Source organism: Hypomesus transpacificus, chromosome 19 (genome assembly GCF_021917145.1).
Source record: "Hypomesus transpacificus isolate Combined female chromosome 19, fHypTra1, whole genome shotgun sequence".
Lineage (NCBI taxonomy): Eukaryota > Metazoa > Chordata > Actinopteri > Osmeriformes > Osmeridae > Hypomesus > Hypomesus transpacificus.
The window spans coordinates 4,049,451-4,073,676 of NC_061078.1; the positions used below are offsets into that span (position 1 = coordinate 4,049,451).

Here is a 24,226-nt window from a genome sequence, read left to right on the forward strand (position 1 = left end):
TTTATCTTACGCTCCCCACTTACACACACACAAACACGCACACACACAAATCGCTCCCTAGCCCCTATCGAGAGATTGTCTGTCGGTGTGAGAAAATGAAAGGGCGGAGATGGGCTCTTTGTGTGGGCTGATACCAAGTCTCTGCCGCTGCTGTAGGAGGTGGTGTACTACCTGGTGAAGTGGTGCTCCTTGGCCTATGAGGACAGTACGTGGGAGCTGAAGGGGGATGTGGAGCAGAGCAAGATAGAGGAGTTTGAGCTGCTGCAGGCAGCCAAGGCAGACTCCCGCAGGATGGTAAGACAGAGAGACCCTCCCCCACCTCTGACACACACCCCCTGCTCAATCTTTAGGTTTTGCTCTCTGTTATTCTCTCTCTATATCTCCCTCTCTCTTTCACCCTCCTGCTCTCTCTGTCTTCTGCTCTGTCTCTTGATCTATTTTCTCTCTCCTCGCCATCTCTCTTCCTTCTCATTTCTGCCCCTGGGGTTCTTCCTCTTTTACATCCTTCTTTCACATCCCTCTTTCACATTTTCACATTTTACATCTCTCTCTCTCTCCCCCTCCATCAGGAGCGCCCCCCAGCCAGCCTGTGGAAGAAGAGGGAGCAGTCCAGGGAGTACAGGAACGGCAACAGCCTCAGGGACTACCAGCTGGAAGGAGTCAACTGGCTCCTCTTCAACTGGTACAACAGGTCAGCAGAACCCTGGGCCAGACACACACACACACACAGAGACTAGGCGGCCAGGCAGGTCCAGAGCAGGCCGGTACTCTGGTAAAGAGCAGTGTTATACCAGGCAGGTCTTCTGGTAAAGAGCAGGGTTATCCCAGGCAGGTCTTCTGGTAAAGAGCAGGGTTATCCCAGGCAGGTCTTCTGGTAAAGAGCAGTGTTGTCCCAGGCAAGTCCTCTGGTAAAGAGCAGTGTTATCCCAGGCAAGTCCTCTGGTAAAGAGCAGTGTTATCCCAGGCAAGTCCTCTGGTAAAGAGCAGTGTTATCCCAGGCAAGTCCTCTGGTAAAGAGCAGTGTTATCCCAGGCAAGTCCTCTGGTAAAGAGCAGGGTTATCCCAGGCAAGTCCTCTGGTAAAGAGCAGTGTTATCCCAGGCAAGTCCTCTGGTAAAGAGCAGTGTTATCCCAGGCAAGTCCTCTGGTAAAGAGCAGGGTTATCCCAGGCAGGTCTTCTGGTAAAGAGCAGGGTTATCCCAGGCAAGTCCTCTGGTAAAGAGCAGTGTTATCCCAGGCAAGTCCTCTGGTAAAGAGCAGTGTTATCCCAGGCAAGTCCTCTGGTAAAGAGCAGTGTTATCCCAGGCAAGTCCTCTGGTAAAGAGCAGGGTTATCCCAGGCAGGTCTTCTGGTAAAGAGCAGGGTTATCCCAGGCAGGTCTTCTGGTAAAGAGCAGGGTTATCCCAGGCAGGTCTTCTGGTAAAGAGCAGTGTTATCCCAGGCAAGTCCTCTGGTAAAGAGCAGTGTTATCCCAGGCAGGTCTTCTGGTAAAGAGCAGTGTTATCCCAGGCAGGTCTTCTGGTAAAGAGCAGGGTTATCCCAGGCAGGTCTTCTGGTAAAGAGCAGGGTTATCCCAGGCAGGTCTTCTGGTAAAGAGCAGGGTTATCCCAGGCAGGTCTTCTGGTAAAGAGCAGTGTTATCCCAGGCAGGTCTTCTGGTAAAGAGCAGTGTTATCCCAGGCAGGTCCTCTGGTAAAGAGCAGGGTTATCCCAGGCAAGTCCTCTGGTAAAGAGCAGTGTTATCCCAGGCAAGTCCTCTGGTAAAGAGCAGGGTTATCCCAGGCAGGTCTTCTGGTAAAGAGCAGGGTTATCCCAGGCAGGTCTTCTGGTAAAGAGCAGGGTTATCCCAGGCAGGTCTTCTGGTAAAGAGCAGTGTTATCCCAGGCAAGTCCTCTGGTAAAGAGCAGTGTTATCCCAGGCAGGTCTTCTGGTAAAGAGCAGTGTTATCCCAGACAGGTCTTCTGGTAAAGAGCAGGGTTATCCCAGGCAGGTCTTCTGGTAAAGAGCAGGGTTATCCCAGGCAGGTCTTCTGGTAAAGAGCAGGGTTATCCCAGGCAGGTCTTCTGGTAAAGAGCAGTGTTATCCCAGGCAGGTCTTCTGGTAAAGAGCAGTGTTATCCCAGGCAGGTCCTCTGGTAAAGAGCAGGGTTATCCCAGGCAGGCCAGGCTGACTGGGGCCGTCCTGTCAGTTTGCTAAGTAGTGCAGAAGAGGAGCTGGTGGAGCCGGGAGCTGACAGCACGTCGGAGCCCACACACCAGCTCTTAGACAGGGACCAGGACTCTCCCAGCCTGCACTCTGGATGGGGTCAGCCTCGCTGGAGCTCCAACCACACACACACACACACAGAGGAATCCCATGGCTTGACAAGGATTGCCATACAGAGAGTCGGATCCGACTTCTATTTCGGTTTTGAGAACTGTCTGATTTTTTTGCAGAGGGAACAGTCTGGTCTGGTTCGGTGGCGTAGCACATCTCTTCTGGTTGGGGAGAGATTGTGGTGGCACAGTGGGAGATGTAGTCACTGAATAATGGATGGGCTTTCCTGTTGTCTGTTCGGAGCATGTTGTGATTTGCCTGAGTTAACATTAGTAGCCGGGCACCTCTAGGGCTGGTGGAATAGTCCACAGAGATGTTCACTGCTCCAGCAACATCGTTCGTGTGAGTGTGTGTGCGTGCGAGATGCTCGGGAATTAAGCTTCACACTGTATGTACAAAGACATTTATCAGAGCTGGAAATATACTTATGAGGCCAGTGGGAGCATCTGCACATTGCAATTAACGTCAAGTCAGAACACCCCCACCCACTGGACAGGCAGATAAATGGTCTGAACCGTGTGCAGCAGTACTAATTCTGTCTAGAGAAGACGGCAGATCCGCAACTTGGGAGTCACTCTCATGACTGCAAAGCTTTTAATAGCTGAGGAATTTTTCTATCTCTCTCTGCTCCCCACCTCCCTCTACCCCCCCGCCCCCTCCCCCCATCCTACCTCCTTAACACTCTTTATTTCCCTTCCCATCTTTCCGCCCCTCTCTCCCTGCCAGACGGAACTGTATCTTGGCAGACGAGATGGGCTTGGGGAAGACCATCCAGTCCATCACCTTCCTGGAGGAGATCTATCGCGTTGGTATCCGGGGCCCCTTCCTCATCATCGCCCCGCTGTCCACCATCGCCAACTGGGAGCGCGAGTTCCGCACCTGGACGTTCCTCAACATCATCGTCTACCACGGCAGCGGGGTCAGCCGGCAGATGCTGCAGCAGTACGAGATGTACTTCAGGGACGCGCAGGTGCGACCCCACCGGGAAAAACACACACACACAATGTCTATTTCTCACTGTCTTCTCACTCACACACACACATTATTGGGCAGACCCCTGTGCGCGCCCCAATCCTACATCCACCTAATGTGATCAACAAAAACGCGACTCCTACTGATGAGCTGGGGGGTGTGATCAGTGTATTAGAAGTCTAGACAATGAACACCCTCAGTGGGAGAAGACTGCACACAGCCAGGCTAACATGGAAAAGATGGCAGTACCCTCACCGCCGCAAATACCAGCAGGCACTAGGACTATTGCTCCGCCTTAAATACCAGCAGGCACTAGGACTATTGCTCCGCCTTAAATACCAGCCTGCACTAGGACTATTGCGCCAGGCGGGTACACTCGAGGAGGGAGCTTTGAAGGGTGGCACATGTCAGCTTGGTTGGCCCCGGGCACAAGCGTTTGTGCGTGGCGGGCCCGCTCCGGGAAGGCGTGGGATGCAGCGTGACAGTGGCAGTTGTGAGATGTTAGCATGCAGATGTACTGTAGGAGAGATGATGAGCCACCAGCAGGCTGTCTGACAAGACAAGCTGTGATGTCACCACCGCCCCCTGGGCCTCATCCTGACAGCGCAGATCAGACCTGCTTCAAACGACCGCACTGCTCTTGGGAACTCACAAGCGCACACACACACACACACACACACACCCTTTGATAAGTTGACACAGTCTACTGTTTTATCGAATATCTATTTTATTTTGTTCCTGTCATGATATAATATCTTAGTATTTCCTGATAAATGGCCTCCGGCAGCCCCACAGTGCTACAAGGGCTGTATTGATCCCTGTGGCGTGTCCCTGCACCTCCTCCCTCCCAGGGTCGAGCGCTACGCGGCGCCTACAGGTTCCAGGCTGTCATCACCACCTTTGAGATGATCCTGGGCGGTTGCCCCGAGCTCAACGCCATCGAGTGGCGCTGCGTCATCATCGACGAGGCCCACCGCCTCAAGAACAAGAACTGCAAGCTGTTAGAGGGCTTCAAGCTCATGAACCTGGTACGGAAGCCCTGGGGGAACAAACGCAGGGGCGTTGTGATTCGCACATGAACGTTTCTGGCAGAGTTGACATCTTTTTGGGCCTCTCCTTGTGGTTGTCGTGCAGGAACATAAGGTCCTGCTGACGGGAACTCCCCTGCAGAACACTGTGGAGGAGCTCTTCAGCCTGCTGCACTTCCTGGAGCCCTTACGATTCCCCTCCGAGAACACCTTCATGCAGGAGTTTGGAGACCTCAAGACTGAGGAGCAGGTATGAGGCCTTGGCACCCAGCTGGAAATACGTTGTACTGTACTTTTCGACATCAGGAGAGACAAATTAGTTGTTGCATGCTACCAAGAGACTCATCCCCCCTTCACCAGACCTGGTGTTAGCACACCAAGGGGATCGAAATAGACTTGATACAAAGGAAGGCGGACAGTACAATCATGCTTTTTCAACTAGGTCATCCTGACATTTTGCTTAGTTAGGCAGGGACACACACACACACACACAGAAACACAGCAGATGATCAAACCCCACTTTTTTTTTTATATTGATCATCAATGACTACCCTCTATTCATTTGCCAAACATCAATCAGTTTGAACAACTGTGTTTGTGTGTGTGTGTGTGTTTCAGGTCCAGAAGCTGCAGGCCATCCTGAAGCCCATGATGCTGCGCCGCCTGAAGGAGGACGTGGAGAAGAAGCTGGCCCCCAAGGAGGAGACCATCATCGAGGTGGAGCTCACCAACATCCAGAAGAAGTACTACCGCGCCATCCTGGAGAAGAACTTCTCTTTCCTGGCTAAAGGAGCGGGCCAGGCCAACGTGCCTAACCTGGTCAACACCATGATGGAGCTGAGGAAGTGCTGCAACCATCCCTACCTCATCAAAGGTAGCTAGTAGTGCTGATGAAGGCTGAGGGGCTTAGTAGAACGCTGCCTGGTCAGGGGTGAGAACGGATGGCCGTGCGAGCGAGGCTAGTGTGACGAGGCCTTTATCGAAGGGACAAGACGTGACGTGCACGGCTATAGCATGGCCACATCTTTGGCAGCCTCGGGCCAACGGCAAGGTTATTTCCTGCTGACGTCTGGGTTTGACAATACCTCCATATATGTATGTGTAGGAAACAGGGGAGCCAGCATGTGACTAAGCTCCTTCTCACACATGGTAAAGAGGATGTGTTGGTTGAAAAACTCTGGGGGGGGGGATTAGCAGAGCTGAGTCAGTCCTATCTCACTCCTCTCTCTCTCTCCCTCCGTAACTCCAGTCCAAGCTCTGCTCCGACTGATGTAGTGTAGTTCTGTAACATCTTACAGAACACTGTGGGTGCTGTACCCTGTGAGGTTGGGTTAATTTGGTTTTGATGCGATCCAAAAAGGGAGAAGGCCCATATCAAGCATAAACACCATCCACTGATCTGCAACCGTGTTGTCTCAGGGGCCGAGGAGAAGATCCTGGAGGACTTCCGCGAGGTCTACAGCCCCGCAGCCATGGACTTCCCCCTGCAGGCCATGGTCCAGTCGGCCGGCAAACTGGTCCTCATAGACAAGCTCCTGCCCAAGATGAAGGCCGGGGGGCACAAGGTGCTCATCTTCTCCCAGATGGTCCGCTGCCTGGACATCCTGGAGGACTACCTCATCCAGAGAAGGTAACGGATGATGGCCAGGATCGGCCTGGGTCCCTCCCCTCCACCACTCCTCCACCACCCCCACCCTCTCACGGACACCCTCCAGCTTCAGTTGTCATGCTTTTCACAGGCCAAAAAAAACAAACAAAGAAGTCAGGCTTAACAAACGGACTGTGTTGCATAATTTCCCTATTTCTCAGATGTTCTCTGGTTGTTTCATGTTTTTTATCTGCTGCTGGCTGACCGCAGCTCAGCAAATGCTGAATCATTCTCCTTCCTGTCGCTTTATTACGTTTGGTGGGGTTGAAAGGAAGCGTTGAATCTCTTAGCATGAGTCTTACCTAGTGAAAAAGAGGAGCGTTTAGCTGTGCAGTGCTGGCGAGAGCAGTGAGATCATCAAGGCAGGCGAGCAAGCCAGGGTGCCGGAAGACTGTACCAAGATCCCCCTTCTCTCATTCACTGCCTTAATCCTCCTGGCTGAATGAGCTTCCTGTTTGCTGGCTAAATCAAAAGCATATTATCCACCCCGAGCTGCTGCTGCTGCTGCTGCCGTGGGATGCCTGGCCTGTATATCTCTCTCCCGCTCTCTCTCTCCCTCTCTCACACACACACTCACACACACACACACACACACACACACACACACACAGACTCTCTCCAGTCCCTACTCTCAGCTCCAGCCTCTGCCTGCCTTTTTTTCCTTTTTTCTTTTGGCACTTAGAACAGACCCCGAGCACCAGTGTAAACATGAAGCACAGAGCGTCCCAGAGCAGGGCTTAGCCAGGGTTCAGCGGCGGGTCACGGGGGCCCCCCTTGGGGCGCTCCCACATCAGACAGAGGGGTCTGCGGGAGGATGGAAGTGGGTCACCTTCCAGGAGAGCGGAGGCAGAAGGAGCTGTGGGAGGGTGAGGGCGGGGGCGAGCTGGGGGGAAGGAGGGGTGAGGCAGCCGTTCCTGGGAAAATGATCAGAGCTCAGACCCTTCTGCTCTCTCTCGCTCAGAGATCGAGTTACGGTAAAGAAAGGCACAGGAAGCGTACAAAGTTAATAAGACCAGAAAGGTGTTGGGGGGGGGGGGGGGACAGCAGTAGCAAAAGTATTATTACACTTCAGGGTATTCCCTCAGATTGTGTGTCAGATGGCTGAGCGGTTAGGGAGTAGGACTATTAATCAGAAGGTTGTTGGTTTGATTCCCGTCCGTGCCAAATGACTAGTGTCCACTTCACCCTACTTGCCTCGGGGGAATGTCCCTGTACTTACTGTAACTCACTCTGGATAAGAGCGTCTGCTAAATGACAAAATGTAATGTAAATGTGTGTGCTCACTAGCTTCCTGTGCGGTCCTTTTTTAATTTTTACAGGTACCTGTATGAGCGCATCGATGGCCGGGTGCGAGGCAACATGCGCCAGGCAGCCATCGACCGCTTCAGCAAGCCAGACTCGGACCGCTTCGTCTTCCTGCTGTGCACGCGTGCCGGCGGCCTGGGCATCAACCTGACGGCTGCCGACACCTGCATCATCTTCGACTCAGACTGGAACCCTCAGAACGACCTGCAGGTAAGTCCGCACACACACACACTCACACACAAACTTACAGGACGCGCGCACACAAACACATATACAATTGTTTGGAAATGCAGAAGAATGTGTTGGGTGAGCCTTGTATCGTTGACGTCCTTCTCAGGCCCAGGCTCGCTGCCACAGGATTGGTCAGAACAAGGCCGTGAAGGTCTACCGGCTGATCACGCGCAACTCGTACGAGAGGGAGATGTTTGACCGTGCCAGCCTCAAGCTGGGCCTGGACAAGGCTGTGCTGCAGAGCATGAGCGGCCGAGAAAACAGCCTGGGAGCGGCTGCTGCAGGAGGGGGAGGAGGGGTGAGTCGAATCAAGCTCACCCACACACACACACACACTCTGTGAAGAATGACCAGGGCTCTTCTACCTTCATCTGCGGCCCAGATTGAAGAGGGGGCCAGACAGGGTCACCATCACAGAGAAAGCTCAAATAACCCCTCCAATCACCCAAGTGCAAGGTGTGGAGGCGGAGTCTGGCTGGGTTCTCAGAGGGGAGTTAAGGAGAGGAGCAAGGCTTCGCTGAGCCGCTTTCATCTGAGCAGAGGGGTCACAAACCCTCTGGCAGGATCTGCATACTAACACTGGGAGTCAGTCGAGGTGGCGCCTCGCCTTCAATATTTTACAGATCCAGAACGTGATCAAGTTCAGCTGCAGTTCATTCCACCCCAGCCTGTCTGTCTTGGCTCACTATGGTGGTGTGTGTGTGTGTGTGTGTTTGTGTATGCACGCGTCTTCATGTCCCTGCGTTTGTGGCTCTGGCCGGGTCCCAAAAATGGTTGCAATATCCCTTCCCCCCCCCCCCCCCTGCTCCAGCCCGTGCAGCAGCAACTGTCCAAGAAGGAGATCGAAGACCTGCTGCGCAAGGGGGCCTACGGAGCCATCATGGACGAGGAGGACGAGGGGGCCAAGTTCTGTGAGGAGGACATCGACCAGATCCTCCAGAGAAGAACCAAGACCATCACCATCGAGTCAGAGGGTCGAGGGTCCACCTTCGCCAAGGTACGCACACTCCTTACTCCTCCTCTTCCCTTCTGTCGGATTCTGCTACCCCCCCCCCCCATCTCCATTTCTGTCAGAAGCTTTCTGTAGGCACACTAATCCTGCAGTAGGCTGGCCGTGGATACGAGGCACAAGGAGCCGACAAATCTGATTACGGCAGCCTGATGTGATTTGATGTCTGTTCCAGGCCAGTTTCGTGGCGTCCGGAAACCGCACAGACATCTCTCTGGACGACCCCAATTTCTGGGATAAGTGGGCGAAGAAGGCCGAGATCGACCTGGACACGGTCAACGGGAGAGTGAGTCCTCCTCGGTTCCGTCACGTGGTCATGTCACCATAACAGGCTTTCGTTTTGTTTACCGTCCGCTAATGGACCGGCTGTTAGGCTGTTAGCGGAAAAAAGCGCTAACTGACGCTAACGACCTGTTGATTGGTTTGTTTTGCCCCTCGTCGCCGTGGCGCTACAGAACAGCCTGGTGATCGACACCCCCCGCGTCAGGAAGCAGACGCGTCCCTTCAGCGCCACCAAGGACGAGCTGGCCGAGCTGTCGGAGGGCGACAGTGACAGCGACGACGGCGGCGCCGGCAAGCCAAAACTCCGCCGGCCGTACGACCGCCTCAACAGCTATGGCCGCACAGAGTGCTTCAGAGTGGAAAAGAACCTGCTGGTATATGGGTAAGAGACCCAAGCTATCCGCACTGCCTCCTCCTCCAGCCAAGTGCCAGTGATGTCTCAAGGACAGCCAAGTGCCAGTTATGTCTCACCGTGTACTCAATAGTCCAAACGTTCTGGATTAAACTGCTTGTGTGTGTGTCGCCAGGTGGGGCCGGTGGAAGGACATCCTTCTCCACGGGCGTTTTAAGAAGCAGTTGAGCGAACGCGACGTGGAGTCCATCTGCCGGGCGCTGCTGGCCTACTGCCTGGTGCACTACCGAGGAGACGACAAGATCAAGAGCTTCATGTGGGACCTGATCGCCCCCAGCGAGGACGGCCGCACCAAGGAGCTGCAGAACCACCTGGGTGAGAAGACAGAGAGAGAGACAGCGAGAGAGACAGCGAGAGAGACAGCGAGAGAGAGACAGCGAGAGAGAGAGACAGCGAGAGAGAGACAGCGAGAGAGAGACAGCGAGAGAGAGACAGACAGAGAGAGAGACAGACAGAGAGAGAGACAGACAGAGAGAGAGACAGACAGAGAGAGAGACAGACAGAGAGAGAGACAGACAGAGAGAGAGACAGACAGAGAGAGAGACAGACAGAGAGAGAGACAGACAGAGAGAGAGACAGACAGAGAGAGAGACAGACAGAGAGAGACAGAGAGAGAGACAGCGAGAGAGACAGCGAGAGACAGCGAGAGAGACAGCGAGAGAGAGACAGCGAGAGAGAGAGGGACAGAGAGAGAGAGACAGAGAGAGAGAGACAGAGAGAGAGAGACAGACAGAGAGAGAGACAGAGACCTCCCCTTCTGAACGCACTTCAAATGATGTCACCACAAACTGCCACAAGCGAACCAGGCCTGTCCTGGGGTTCCTAACCCCCCCCCCCCTCCCCATGTGCCCTGTTCCCCCCCCAGGTCTGTCCACCCCGGTGCCTCGCGGTCGGAAGGGCAAGAAGATGAAGACCCAGTCCAGCACCTTCGACATCCAGAAGGCCGAGTGGATCCGCAAGCACAACCCCGAGCACATGCTGCAGGATGACGGCTACAAGAAGCACCTGAAACACCACTGCAACAAGTAGGCTCCGCCCCTCTCCCGCGCTGCGCTCCAGGTGGTCAACCTGGAGGCAGTTTGATGGTTCTGTAGTTCAAGTTTGGTTCGAATGAACCTCTTTTTTATTTTTCTCTCAGAGGGTGCATTGTGAACAGGCTTGTGTTGAGTTGGAGTAGGACTAGATAATGGACATTGTTTGGTTGGCTCGCGTATGTGTTTATAAATTAGGTATTCAAAAAGGCAAGTGAAAGAGTGATTAACCCTACTTGTTGATGTTGTCTCTAATAGATTTTGAATGCATGTGTGTAATTACATGTTTTGCCATGGCAGAAGGTGGTCTCTGACCTCAAAAAACATCGTAATTATGGAGAAATTGAAACATCTATTTATCTCTTTTTCAACCATTGACCGAATCATTACACACAGTGTATCTGATCTCATGGGGAGCTGATATGAGTCGTTATGGGACTTTAACTATGCTAATGGACATCATTGATCTTTTATATACAAGAAAGAGAGAGAGAGAGAGAGAGAGAGAGAGAGAGAGAGAGAGAGACGGTGAAAAGAAAGAAAAAAAGACGCAAAAAGATTGCAGACGGTAAAACGTGTTGAGAGATATATAGCTTAAATGGATGCTGACGGCTTTCTAAAGAGGCGCTTGTGTCTGCCGGTTTTGGACACAGAGACCCCGGGCTCCAACAGAACCTTCCTCATTGTTCCCCAGCCAGTAGTGCTGAAGCCAGGGATCGTCCGATGTGTGACACGCCGGCCAAACGGGGACACGCACTATGCTGACCACTGCGTTTTCTGGCCCCTGTGGATAGGAAGGTGACTCACAACCATGGCCCCCTTTTTTCTCTTTTTCTTTTTTGTACTCACCCACAGGGCAGTGTAGTCCAGTCAGGGCAGTGTAGTCCAGTCAGGGCAGTGTAGTCCAGTCAGGGCAGTGTAGTCCAGTCAGGGCAGTGTAGTCCAGTCAGGGCAGTGTAGTCCAGTCAGGGCAGTGTAGTCCAGTCAGGGCAGTGTAGTCCAGTCAGGGCAGTGTAGTCCAGTCAGGGCAGTGTAGTCCAGTCAGGGCAGTGTAGTCCAGTCAGGGCAGTGTAGTCCAGTCAGGGCAGTGTAGTCCAGTCAGGGCAGTGTAGTCCAGTCGGTGGTACATGCCCAGTTTAATGATTGATGGCACAGCTTACGTACAGTAGCACACACAAGTGTAGCGCTGGTGTAGTTCAAACTGGTTCTGTGTGTGTGGGAGAGAGAGAAGGAGAGAGAGAGAAGGAGAGAGGGAAGGAGAGGGGGAAGGAGAGAGGGAAGGAGAGAGGGAAGGAGAGAGGGAAGGAGAGAGGGAAGGAGAGAGAGAGAGACGGGGAGAGAGGAGGGGGGGGGAGAGGGAGAGAGGGCTGTGTGTTTTGCAGTGAGATCATCGTGTGAGACACACAAGGGGCTGAGAGTCTGAGACCGGCACACACATCCGTAAACACCCTGGCTGTCTGTCTGGGATATGGGGAGGAGACGGGGGGGTGGGGGGGGGGGGGGGGGCAGGGAGAGTGATGTAGGGCCTTGCTGACAGCCACAGGAAACAGCAGCTGCTCCTGGGAGGCTGGAGGCCACAGAGGAGAGAGGAACAGAGAGGCGGGGGGGGAGAGAGAGAGAGACAGCAACCTGTAGCCCTGCCTTTCCGCCAGGCCTCACATTGCCTCCAGACCACACCGCCCTGGTCGTGACACTCATACATCACCGCTGGCAGGCTTAGCACCCGCTCCTTCCTGCCTAGGTCACCAGGACAGACGGAAACAAAACAAACACCAGCCCAGACTCGGGAGCAGCTGGGTAGACACCCGGTCGGCCCGTCGTCGGAAGGGAGACTAGAAGCTTCTTTCTGACTGTACCCAGACTGCGTGCGAGATATGGCCTCTCCAGCCTCGCCACACCCTGTTTCTGCCCGACCAGACTGTCCTACCCCCCTGTGACCCAGGCTCTGCCTCGTTAGCCCAGACAACACAGCACTCGTCTCCATGGCTCCACGACTCTGCATCCCAGCAGAGGGACATGGCTGCCTGTGTACTCGTGTGTGTAAACAGTGCTTTGTAGTTCCATGAGCTCATGTAAGAAATTGTCCCTAACAATATGGCGTGGCAAAATGTCTCCGGCACTCTCAAGAAAGGTTAGCGTGTCTGTGATTGTTCGGACATGTACTTCAGGGTTTTGTGAGCTTTGAAGCTTGCGTGTGTGTGTGCACCCATCAGTCAAAAGGAGAGACAGATAGCGTTTGTGCGAGTGAAAGCCTTTTAGCCATGTCAGCGTTAGCGCTGTGCCAGGCTTTGTTGTGACCGGCGTGCTGTCTGTGTGCAGGGTGCTGCTGCGGGTCAGAATGCTCTACTACCTGAAACAAGAGGTGATTGGAAGCGAGTCCCAGAACGTACTAGACGGCGTTGACTGCAGGTGAGTTGAACTTTCACCTCTTTTACAAAACACATTCTAAGCTGTTCTTACAGCTGGACGTGGACATGAGACCTAAACCGGCCAAGGAGGATTGCTGTGTTGTTTTATTTCTGCATTTAGACTAGTTGTATGTCAGGATCTAAACGTGTTATTTCTGCCTTCTGGAATACTGTAGAATGTATATGTAATATAATATTGGTCTGTCAATATGACAGAGCCACACCAGGTACTGTTGGTGTGGCAAAATCAGGAAGCTCAAACTTCCAGGGCTGTTATTTGTCTTCCCTGCCTGGCCATCTTGATGAAACCGGGATGAATGGAATATTGGAATGGCAGCATAATTCCGCTTCAAAAGTTCATCTGAAGGCGGATCTAAAGAGGGAAGGAATAGGCCAGCCTGTACTGTAGGTCGCCCCCTGCTGTTCAGAGGAGGATGAGCAGCTGCTCGCCACCTGTAGAATGATGCCACTGAAGCAGCTGCTGAGCGAAGGAGAGGAAAACCAGGGGGGGGGGGGGGGGGGGGGGGGGCACGATCCTAATTGAGATTCTGCTCATTTAGAGCACAAGCTGAACACGTTTTGAGAGCTAATGTAACCTCGCCTAGAAGCAGGTCACCGACTCTGAGAACCGTGTGCATGAGCAGTGTCTCCATCCATGTTTCTTTCCCGCAGTGACATCAAGATCTGGGTGCCCGACCCGGACCACTCGGAGCAGCCCGCCCTGTGGTGGGACGTGGCGGCTGACAAGTGTCTGCTGCTGGGAGTGTACAAGCATGGTGAGAGACCGGGGGAACCGGCCCCACCGCCTCACACCGGCCCCAGTACGCGCCAGGCAGCTAAACTCCAGTGTTTGTTTTGCCCCCCCCCACCCTCTCTCAGGTTATGAGAAGTACAACACGGTTCGAGCCGACCCCGCCCTCTGCTTCCTAGAGCGGGTTGGCCGGCCAGACGAGAAGGCCATCGCTGCCGAGCAGAGAGCCAACGACTTCATGGACGGGTACGTGTCACTAGACTGTCCAGTCAGAGCGTCAGCTCTCCTTACACTCACCCAGGGAGACCTCATTCACCCAAACATTATCATGACTGGAGAAGCCATCTTGTTCCAGAGAGATACATTGGTCTGTGCGGAGCTCGTGGAGTGGAGGGTGGTGGAGCTGTTTCTGTTCTGCCCCCCCCCACCCCCCCTGTGTGGCCTCTGACTCTGCTGACTGGCGGTTGTTATCTGTGTGCACAGGGACGTGGATGACCCAGAATACAAGCCCGCGCCAGCCTTGCTGAAGGACGATATGGAGGTGAGGCCAGGGGCCTGGAAGCCCTGATAAGACCCCCCGTTACACCAGGCTGTCTACGTCATGAAAGCCGTCATGAAAATAAACCATAAGGACACTGGGAACTTTGCCATTTCAAAAATAAACGTGACCTATTGTTTAAAAATATCAATAATGTGACGTTTCCTGAGACTGAATGGATACTCCTCTCTCTCTCTCTCTCTCTCTCTCTCTCTGTGTACAGGATGACGCTTCGTCTCCAGGAGATCTGGTCGTCACTGACAACGCTGGAGGTCAGTCGCTATGCAGCTCTGGGGTTTCCAGAACCCCCCAACAACCGTCATCCAATCAACAACAGTCACATATATCTATTGAGCACCGTGTCCCAGACTGAGGTGTGTGTCTGTGTGTGTCCAGATGCAGCTCCAGCGACAGAGGGGGACGCGCCCTACTGGCCCTCACCGTCTGTGCTGACAGCCCGGCTGAGGCGTCTGATCACTGCCTCCCAGCGCTACACCAAGAGCAGACAGATCCTCCACATCCACCAGGCCCAGGCCCAGCAGTCCATCACCATGCCCTCCACTCTCTTCCCCATGCCCCCCACCCTCAACGACACCCTCAACCCCAAGATGGCCGCCAAGATCGAGCGCCAGCAGAGGTGAGGAGATCCTTCCGTCATCCCAGAGTGATCTGAAAACGAGGATTACGCCAAGTCATCGTCGTGATTCAGCCCGACTTTCATCCTCCATTCTTCCCTCCCCCTCTCCTCGCCCAGGTGGACCAGACGAGAGGAGGCCGACTTCTACCGCGTGGTCTCCACCTTCGGCGTGGTGTTCGATCCCGACCTGGGCCGCTTCGACTGGACCAAGTTCCGGGCCATGGCCCGGCTGCATAAGAAGACAGACGAGAGCCTGCAGAAGTACCTGTGGGCCTTCACGGCCATGTGCAGGAGGGTGTGTCGTCTGCCCCCCCGGGAGGGAGGTGAGGGGCTCACACTATCTCTCCGTCTCGTTCTCTCTCACACACACACAGGCAAACACTTGCACACGGTCATTCTTTCTGTCTCTCTTTCATTCATGTTGTCTGTCACACTTGGAGAATCGAGCCATTTCCAATGAAAGTTTCAGACATGCCTTATTCAGTGCTCTGTTGACAAAGTGAAGCCAACTACAGAATCAGGGAGGGGGACCAGGTTGATGATTAGTCAGCAAGTCAACAGTGGGTCAGCAGGGGTCAAAGCACAAGGTCACTCTAGATCCAACCTCATCTGTAGAGATAGTGCTCAGCTGTCCTTACACTCTTCATCTGTCTCTCTCTTGCTGTCTCTCTCTTTCTCTCTCTCTCTGTCTCTCTGTCTCTCTCTTGCTGTCTGTCTCTCACTCTCTCTGTCTCTCCAGACTCGGCAGTAGACCCGTCTCTTTCCATCCAGCCGATCACTGAGGAGCGAGCGTCGCGGACCCTGTACAGGGTGGAGTTGCTGCGTCAGGTTAGGGAGCAGGTGCTCCGCCACCCCCTGCTGTACGAGCGCCTGGCCCTGTGCCAGATGGGCTCCGACCTGCCCGTGTGGTGGGCGCCCGGCTCCCATGACCGCGACCTGCTCATCGGTGCCGCCAAGCACGGTGTGAGCCGCACCGACTACCACATCCTCCGCGACCCCGAGCTCTGCTTCATGACGGCCCAGCGCAACTACAGCCAGAGCAAGCCCCCCTCCCACCACCCCCAGTCCCGTCTCCCTGCCGCCCCGCTCCTCCACCCCCAGTACCAGGCCAGCTCCGCCCGGGCCGCCTCCCCACTTACAAACACTCCTGCCCCTGCCCCCGCCCCGCCCCCCGCCCCGGCCCCCAGCCAGAGGGACCCGGAGCTCCCCATGGTCGTGCCCAAGCAGGAGCCGGCCTCGGAGGGGGAGGAGAATGCGGAGGGGCCGGCGGAGAGGTGGAGCCCCCCGCCGGGCCCCGCCACCCCCACGGGCCTGGAGGAGAAGCCCGGTCTGGTGAAGACGGAGAGCGAGAGGAAGATGGTGGCGGCCCGCACCAAGCCCCTCACCCCCAACTCTGCTGAGCGGAAACAAAAGAAGGCCAGCAAGAGGAGCCGGCGGGAGGCCAGGAGGGCCGAGGCCGCCTCCGAGTCGGACTCGGACGGCTCCTCCTCCAGCTCCTCCTCGCACTCCTCCTCCTCGTCCTCCTCCTCGTCTTCCTCCTCCTCCCGCTCTGGCTCCAGCTCCTCCTCTTCCTCTTCATCCTGCTCCTCCGGCTCCTCCTCCTCCTCTTCTTCCTCCTCCTCTTCCTCGGCGGACACTGAGAGCGAGGGAGAAGAGGGGCGAGCGAGGGAGAAGAAAATTAAGGGTGAGTGTCTAGTGTGGGTCGATTGGTTGCATATCCTTGAATGGCTTTCCAATATATTAGTGCCTTTTTAACCATACATTACTTTAAGAATAGGTTCACATCCTCCCAATGTTATTAATAATACAGAATAAAAGGTTTGGTGTAAAGTTGTAAGGTTTCCCGTGCGTGTGACTCTCTCTCCAGTGCCCACGGTGCCCAGCGTGAAGGGATTCGACGAGGACAGCGTGGCCTCGCTCCCCGCCGCCCATGACGAGCTGCAGGATAGCCACCCGGCGGAGAACGGCGTCAGCCACTCGTCCCAGCCCTTCCAGGGAGGCTACATGCTGGCTGCATCCTACTGGCCCAAGGTAAACCAGCGCCTCTGTTTCCACCATCACCGGAACCCCCTAATGGAGTCGACCTGGCTCGGGAGTGGACACACATGAGCCTGGCTGTGTGTGTGAGCCGTCTGTCCGTCTGTCTGTTCGCAGGACCGCGTGATGATCAACCGTCTGGACAGCGTCTGCCAGGCTGTGCTGAAGGGCAAGTGGCCGGGGGCGCGGCGGGCCTACGAGGCCGGCGGGGCAGTGGCCTCCTTCTACACCACCAAGCTGCTGGACAACGCCAACAGCCTGTGCGAGGACCCCTCCACCTCGCCGCAGGGGTCAAAGGTGAAGAAGCATGTTGCAGAAAACAAGGAGTTCTCAGTCAGCCTCAATGACGTATGTTGTTTTCCGTTTCTCCCCCCACCCCCCCCCGCCCTCCTCCTCTTCCTCCTCCACCCAGTAGGACCTGCCACACCTCCACAACCTACCCCCGAACACAAAAGCTAATTGCGGTGTCCAGCATGTTTTTGGTTGGGGTTCTTGGTTTGCTGGGTCAGGCTGTCCCCCTACAGCACTGATTCATTCACTATCCACCCACTGCTGCTTCTTGAGTTCGGACCGGCTCTTGGGCTGTAATTGGGGAGAGCGCAGAAACCCCATTCAAGCGAGAAGGGTAATCAGTCATGATTTGAAGGGTTCCCGTTCATAATCTGATTGATGCAGGGGGGGGGGTCTCCGACTGTGGGCTTCCTCTAATTGGCCTGCAAACCGCTGATTTCTTTCAACACTAACTGCATCCTACTCACTCTCTACAGTAGAGCTGCATCGCCATAGTTACAAGATATTATGGGCTGTTTCTGGCGCGTCAACCCCTCCCAAACATTCTGCTTCGACATACAACCTGGGCCCCTTCCACTCCAGGGTTGTTCCGGCCAGGGAGCGTGGGGGTTGAAGCATGACTTGAAGATGCTGACAGCTGCTACCAGTTCATTTTGTTGTGGTCGAGCTCCCCAATAACCTCCACATCTGCCTTAGTGTCTTCTCCAGCTGTAAGCCTTGGATTTTAGCCTTTCCATGCTGTGTGATTCCTCCATGCAGAGACCTCTGGGCCCCTGTAGAGAGTCACTATACTGCTGGAGTTTAGTGAAGGTACCAAGCGAGGGCCGAGCAGTGCAGTTCACTCGTTTTTTTTATGACTATTAATTTTTTTCTTGAGTTTGAGAAGGGCAGAGTACCTCTGGTTGCGGCTGTGTTGCTCCGTGTGTGACTCCCTCTCTGTGTCCGTGCAGCAGGAGGGCGGTCTGAAGCTGACCTTCCAGAAGCAGGGTCTCCCCCTGAAGAGGCCCCTGGAGCCGGAGGAGGCCCCCCTGGGCCAGCAGCAGTACCTGGCCCGGCTCCACGACCTCCAGAGCGCCTCCGACACAGGCCTGGCTGACTTCACCAAGCCTCAAGCCAGCTTCCCTCATGGTACGCTCCCTGGCAGCACCGTGCCGTCCTGTCTCCATGTCTGGAGCTACATTTCATATGCTTGCCCTCCTTGTTCAGCCCTTCTTGTTGTTTCATTTCTGGGTTTTTATAACCACTAGATGGCAGCAAAACCCCTTTAAACAATGTCTTCAACCCTTTCACGCATAGTGGTCCCTACAGTGGACAGCTACTCAAAACTCTGTTTTGGAGGAAAAAAGAGTGTCAGTAAAAAGGGAGAGGGAAGAGGCTGAGGAGTCAGAAGATTCTGCATATTTCATTGCATTTCATTGAGAAAGATGGTAAAATATATGACACAGTAGTTTGAACAGCATAATATATGATTTTTCTCATTGGTTTGGTTAATCTATATTTCTTCAGTTTCTTATTTCAACCCAAACGCATACTGTCCACCTTAGTGGACAAAAACTATTGTGTTTAACAAATGTGTGTATAAAATAAATCATACTGTCCACCTGAGTGGACAAAAACTATTGTGTATAACAAATGTGTGTATAAAATAAATCATACTGTCCACCTGAGTGGACAAAAACTATTGTGTATAACAAATGTGTGTATAAAATAAATCATGTTCAACTTCCTTTTTGTATGCCTAAAGAGGACTAAAAACACACGGGAAAAAATCCAAACTAAGGTTGTCATAATTCATGCCAGACCTTCTTTATCCAATGTTGATGGTGTGGTTGCTGTTTTCCAGAGCCTCCAGGCCTGGCCGGTCAGATGAGGCTGAACGGGGGGATGGACGGCCAGCCGGTGGTGAAGAGGAGGAGAGGCCGGAGGAAGAATGTGGAGGGAATGGACCTGCTCTTCATGAACAAGAACAGAGTCCCACCTGTAGAGGAACGCGTAAGGACTCCCCTCTCCTTTCCTCTTTTGGTGTTCTTTCCCAGTCAATACTCCCTCCCTCTCTCTGTTCCTGGCTCCCTTTCCATTCAAGCAACTCTCCCTGTGCACTCTCTCAAACCCTGATGTGCCAGCATGTACTCCAGCAGTTTGTAGTTGCTGACTGACAGGGGGGGTGGTGTGTCTTCAGGTGCCCCCAGCGTGGGGCGGGATGGCGCAAGCCGGCCTCCCTGGAGCCTCCGTGCCGGGGTACGGCCAGGGCGGGCCCCAGGCCCCAGTGGACATGGAGAGCAGGGTCCCCGTCATCAACCTCAAAGACGGGACGCGCCTAGCTGGAGACGACGCCCCCACGAGGAAAGACCTGGAACAGTGGCTGAGGGAACACCCGGGCTTTGTGGCCGACACAGGGGCCTTCATCCCTGTGAGTCCCCCCCCCCCTCCCATCCTCACCCACCCCCCTCCTCCTCCGCACCCTCTGATTCACCATTCCACCTTTTCGGGGCTGAGAATGAGGAGCGTACCTGCTTCAGTGAGAGAGAGGGTATTCTGGCCCTGCCCCCGCTCCAGCACTAACGCCCTGACCTCCGTCCCCAGGGCGTCAATAAGATCCAGATGCAGTTCCAGGACGGGCGGCCCAAGCAGAAGAGGCACCGCTGCAGGAACCCCAACAAGATCGACGTCAACAGCCTGACGGGCGAGGAGAGGGTGCAGATCATCAACAGGAGAAACGCCCGCAAGGTGAGGGGGTCACCAGCACCGGTGCCTGATCTGGGTGCACGTTTTGGGGGTTTCTTTGTGACTCACCTCGTTCCTCCCCCATCCGCAGGTGGGCGGTGCGTTCGCCCCGCCTCTGAAGGACCTGTGCCGGTTCCTCCAGGAGAACCCGGAGTACGGGGTTCCCCCCGAGTGGGCCGATGTGGTCAAGCAGTCGGTGAGTCTGCCAGCGCTGAAGCACCAGAGCCTCCGTAAGCCTCCAGCCTTGGTTTGATCCCCTCCAGTAAAGGTCTAACCCTGTCTTTCTCCTCCCAACCCCCAGGGCTACCTCCCAGAGAGCATGTTCGACCGCATCCTCACCGGACCCATCGTTCCAGAGGAGGTGAGCCGGCGCGGTCGGCGGCCCAAGAGTGCCCTGGCCAAGGCTGCGGCTGCGGCTAACAGCGGGGCAGCCGCCCTGGGTCTCAACCCCATGCTGGCCAACGGTCTCCTCTCCGGCATGGACCTCAACAGCCTGCAGGCCTTCCAGCAGAACCTCCAGAGCCTGCAGTCCTTGCAGCTCACCGCTGGCCTCATGGGCTTACCCCCTGACGCCAGCAACCTGGCCGCCAGCAACCTGGCCGCAATGTTTCCCATGATGCTCTCTGGCATGGCCGGACTCCCCAACCTGCTGGGAATGAGCGGGCTTCTGGGCAAGCCCCCCCAGGACGGGACGGGGGGGTCAGAGGAGAAAAAGAAGGGAGCAGCCAGCAGTAACAGTGGAGGAGGAGAGTCTTCGGCCTCCAAAGCCCCCTCGCAGAGCCCCGCCCACACCTCCGACACCAAAGGGGACAGGACAGAGGGGCAGAGCGGGGAGCATGCCTCCACCGGTGCCAGCGAGCCCTCCACCTCCTCTGCCACCACCCCACCAAGTGCTTCTGCTGCCGCGACAGCCTCCAGCCATCCACTGTCTCTTAACCCCTTGTTACTCTCCAGTATGCTTTACCCAGGGATGCTTCGTACTCCAGGCCTTAACCTCCCAGCGTCCACCTCACAGCCACAGAGCACAAACACTGACCACACCCCTTCCCCTGGCCCCTCCCACTCACCACCCCAGGAGATGGAGCGACCAGAGGAGAGGGGCCTAGATGATGAAGATGATGATGAGGAAGAGGAGGGAGAGGGGGAAGAGTCTGCCGAGCAGAAGGACAGTGGTGCAGAGGGGTCGGGGAAAGCAGAGTCATCTTCATCAGAGTCGGGGAGCTCCTCTTCATCATCTGGTGACTCAGACTCCAGCGATGAAGACTGAGCCCATGAATATATAAATATAAATATATTTATGTATCTCCTAGAAATGTACACATATATATACATATATATGGATTTTCTTGCACTTACATTGTGATTTCTTTTCATGTAAATACAGAAAACTAACGCAAACGTGTAAGAACTGAAAGAAAGAAAGAAAAAGAAAAAAACAGAAAAGAAAAAAAAGACCTAAAGGAACTGAAATAAAATTTCAGTGTTTGTTCGAAGGTACAATCTTGTTTTGAGAGGCATTTTGCATGTCAAACTTTAGTAGATTTCCGAACTTTGTGAACTTGTATAACACAATGATGTACAATTGCAACAAACGGAAAATGAAATCAGACTGGCATTATTGTAATTATCATGTTGGGATTTAATTTTATTAAAAAAAGAGGAAAAACATTGATGCTCCAGCTGAGCTGTACTATTAATATATTTTGGAGTTGGGAGGTTGAGAAGAACTTGACAAATATTTTGTTTGGATTCCTTTTGTAAATACAGGTTTCCTCACGCATATACTTTGCAGATCGTACTTTGGGAAAGTCAGCAATAACTCGGGCAGCTAATGAATGTCACTGAAGCTGTAGATTCCTTATGTCGGCCATATTCCACTGCACATCCCAACCAAGGCCCTTGTAGTATCCACAGCCTACCACTCGACACCCAGCAGTCACCATATCAAAGCAGACTCAAATGGATTAAATATGATTTTGTCTTCTGACAGTCAAAATCCCACAAATTAAATCTGAGGTCCACTTTAAGTTTCTTTGTAGAATTGCTAGCACATTTGTCTTTTTTTTTATACAGTACAAGTGTCTGCCCCATGAAGCACTGTTAGGATGGAGTGCCAAAAGCTGCCCAAGTCTAATGAGGCAGAGATTTAGTCAAACAAAATCTGTGTTCATAATCACAATCAGGAAGAATGTTCTGACAATGTGAAAAGAAATGACATCCTGGCATGTTTAACAGCATCTTACCTCAGCTTTGCTAACAGGATCACTGTTCAGTTCACTGTTCAAACAGCCCATGTCCCTGTCTGTGACGTGTGTCCTGTGTACGTGTTCCCACTGGAACTCTATGGGTACTCTTGAGAGCTTCCACTCACTTTGGCTGTTTGCTTTCATTGGGTCGAATGTCTGCCTTTTTGGGCTGGGTAAAGTCAATTTACAGTGGATTGAACCCAAACCAGTGTGTGTGTATGAGCGAGAGAGGGATTATTGCACTGTGTTTCTGTTGTAAGGGAAGTGAGTTGTGAGTGTTAGACTGTATGATCCCCTCGACCGGGTGGTCGCATGATTAGCTGCAACTGGGATGTTACCGGACGGTACGACCCCTAGCTGGAACGATCCGTCCGGGCGCCGTCACCCAGAGCACACGACACACTCCGTAACTCCAGGACGAGTGTGGAGGGGTCCCAGGCCGTGGGGTAGGACCTTGCCTGCTGGGTTCAAGGTCCAGGAAAGGGTGGGCTGGTCTGTAGTATTATCTGTGCTCCTCTCGTGACGACACTAGCTGCCGGAACAGTCTGTGGAGCTCCATCATGCGTCCTCTCCCCCCTTCTACCCCTCTTCAGCACTTGGCTCAGTTCCAGATGACTCTGTTTCTGGAAGCAGATGGGCGATCTCTCAGTGTTTGTGTATCAGGAAACATGTTGGGGTTGTCTCTGTATCAATTAGATTGCAGCAGAATATAATTTTACATGAAATTTAGTTTACACCTGACAACTGTGTAAAGCATCGCTACGACTTGCAGTGATGCGAAATATCAATTAAAGTATTTGGGCTGTATGGATTTAGTGTAGGCTTTCCTTTTCCAGGCTTAATATCTACCTTCCAAACACGATGTATTGCTGACTGTGGTCTTTGTATTCCAAGGGAATTCTCTGCTTCAGGTGTCTCTTTTTAACGTAATCGGCAAGTTTTACTGATCCACTGGTGAATGGAGCTGTAGAAACGTGTAGAAGTGACCTTACAATGTATCTCTGTTCATCTTTCTCCTATTCCCCAGTATCTGATTAAACAAACAGCTTATATGTTCTTTATTTGATGTGGTGTGTTTGTTTATGATCACTACATGGTTAATCTGGGCTCAAAAGCTGTTGTTGCAAGACTGTTGGTACACATTGGACTGCTAAACACATTTCAAAATAGTTGTTTGTTTTATTGTCAACATTAAAAGAAAATACATAAAATTGACGTGTGTTAAAAAAACGCATTAAGCCACTGTCTGCCTCCATGTAGATGTCAGTGTTGTTGTACTGAACCTATGCGTCAATGTTGAAGCCCACTGAGTCATGTCAAGACTGACAAAAACACTTATCTGACACAGCTTTGACATCAGGGTGCATTTCCCTCTCCGCCTATGATGTCCTTAACAGTGATTTGTTTTGTATGTGTTGAGTGGTAGCCATCTTTGTTATGCCTGCTTTTACTCCAGGCAGAGAACTCAAAGAACACCCTTCACCTGTCTTTTTTTTTTTATACCGCAAAAACACTTTCCTTTAAACTAACTGTGCCCTTAGGCAAACGCCCATACACTGCTGCTTCCTGGTTACTAATAATACTACCCAACTATGATTGTTTTAGCAGGCTTTATATTTTAACTCAATAGGGAGATGGGTTGGTAGCTTACTGAGAAATGAGCCTGCTTTTGCAGAAGACTGGTTACCTCTACATTATTGAGAACTAAGAGGTATCTAGGGAGAGGTAGGGAGAGTTAACAATGTGAGATTTAACTAAACCTTTTGTTCATGTGGTTTGATTTGGTATTTTGGTTACTTTTGAATATATTTCCCAATGCCACATACATTGAAAGTGCTGGACTCAGCCACAAGGATATTACCACCAATATGCAAACACAGAATAAGACACCATACACTACTACATGAAAGTAAATTAGTTGCTGGATTGACAAGACTAGATTACTGCCTTTGTCTTTTTTTGTTTTAAGCTTGATAATATCCTAAACGTCATCTTAAAGTCAATTTCTTGTTATTTTGTTGCAATATTTGCAAGTTGTGGTCTGTAGACAAATAATGCTTTATGTAGTGGAGGAAAGGTGTCTTAAGAAGTAATTTGTAATTTATTTGATTACTTTCTATGAAGTTCTATAGAGGAAATTGAGGTTTAATTATTTTTATTAAACATATTCTGACTATCCATTAAGACTGTCTTTGTCCATTCCATCTCTATGTAGCAATTACCTTCAATTTCCTTGGAAATATCAAGAATAATTTTAAATTGTAAGATCTACACCATAAATATGATTTGTGGTAGAATTGACCTCATAGTGAAAACTGTTATTAAAATATTAAAATTTAGTAGGCCTACTTTATTTTTTCGA

The 24,226-nt window shown here is 52.8% G+C and overlaps 1 protein-coding gene across 8 annotated transcripts in view; it reads left to right on the forward strand.

The window, feature by feature from the left end:
- Positions 1–23,596, forward strand: part of chd9 (chromodomain helicase DNA binding protein 9) — a 52,943-nt gene extending 29,347 nt beyond the window's left edge. For 5 of the 8 annotated variants that reach the window (XM_047041688.1, XM_047041687.1, XM_047041693.1 and 2 more), the window contains 30 exons: positions 157–294; positions 570–691; positions 3,041–3,284; positions 4,138–4,314; positions 4,421–4,564; positions 4,933–5,188; positions 5,734–5,944; positions 7,282–7,477; positions 7,605–7,796; positions 8,310–8,495; positions 8,683–8,793; positions 8,963–9,171; positions 9,317–9,516; positions 10,067–10,226; positions 12,552–12,641; positions 13,313–13,416; positions 13,520–13,637; positions 13,875–13,932; positions 14,153–14,201; positions 14,326–14,566; positions 14,684–14,889; positions 15,306–16,250; positions 16,434–16,597; positions 16,721–16,951; positions 17,845–18,022; positions 18,738–18,886; positions 19,074–19,304; positions 19,478–19,621; positions 19,710–19,814; positions 19,920–23,596. In XM_047041688.1, coding sequence (XP_046897644.1) covers positions 157–294; positions 570–691; positions 3,041–3,284; positions 4,138–4,314; positions 4,421–4,564; positions 4,933–5,188; positions 5,734–5,944; positions 7,282–7,477; positions 7,605–7,796; positions 8,310–8,495; positions 8,683–8,793; positions 8,963–9,171; positions 9,317–9,516; positions 10,067–10,226; positions 12,552–12,641; positions 13,313–13,416; positions 13,520–13,637; positions 13,875–13,932; positions 14,153–14,201; positions 14,326–14,566; positions 14,684–14,889; positions 15,306–16,250; positions 16,434–16,597; positions 16,721–16,951; positions 17,845–18,022; positions 18,738–18,886; positions 19,074–19,304; positions 19,478–19,621; positions 19,710–19,814; positions 19,920–20,885 — 6,525 coding nt within the window. In that variant the 3' untranslated portion in view covers positions 20,886–23,596. The remainder of the gene's footprint in view (positions 1–156; positions 295–569; positions 692–3,040; positions 3,285–4,137; positions 4,315–4,420; positions 4,565–4,932; positions 5,189–5,733; positions 5,945–7,281; positions 7,478–7,604; positions 7,797–8,309; positions 8,496–8,682; positions 8,794–8,962; positions 9,172–9,316; positions 9,517–10,066; positions 10,227–12,551; positions 12,642–13,312; positions 13,417–13,519; positions 13,638–13,874; positions 13,933–14,152; positions 14,202–14,325; positions 14,567–14,683; positions 14,890–15,305; positions 16,251–16,433; positions 16,598–16,720; positions 16,952–17,844; positions 18,023–18,737; positions 18,887–19,073; positions 19,305–19,477; positions 19,622–19,709; positions 19,815–19,919) is intronic. The other 3 variants (XM_047041689.1, XM_047041690.1, XM_047041691.1) reach the window with 3 other exon arrangements.
- Positions 23,597–24,226: the final 630 nt, after the last annotated feature.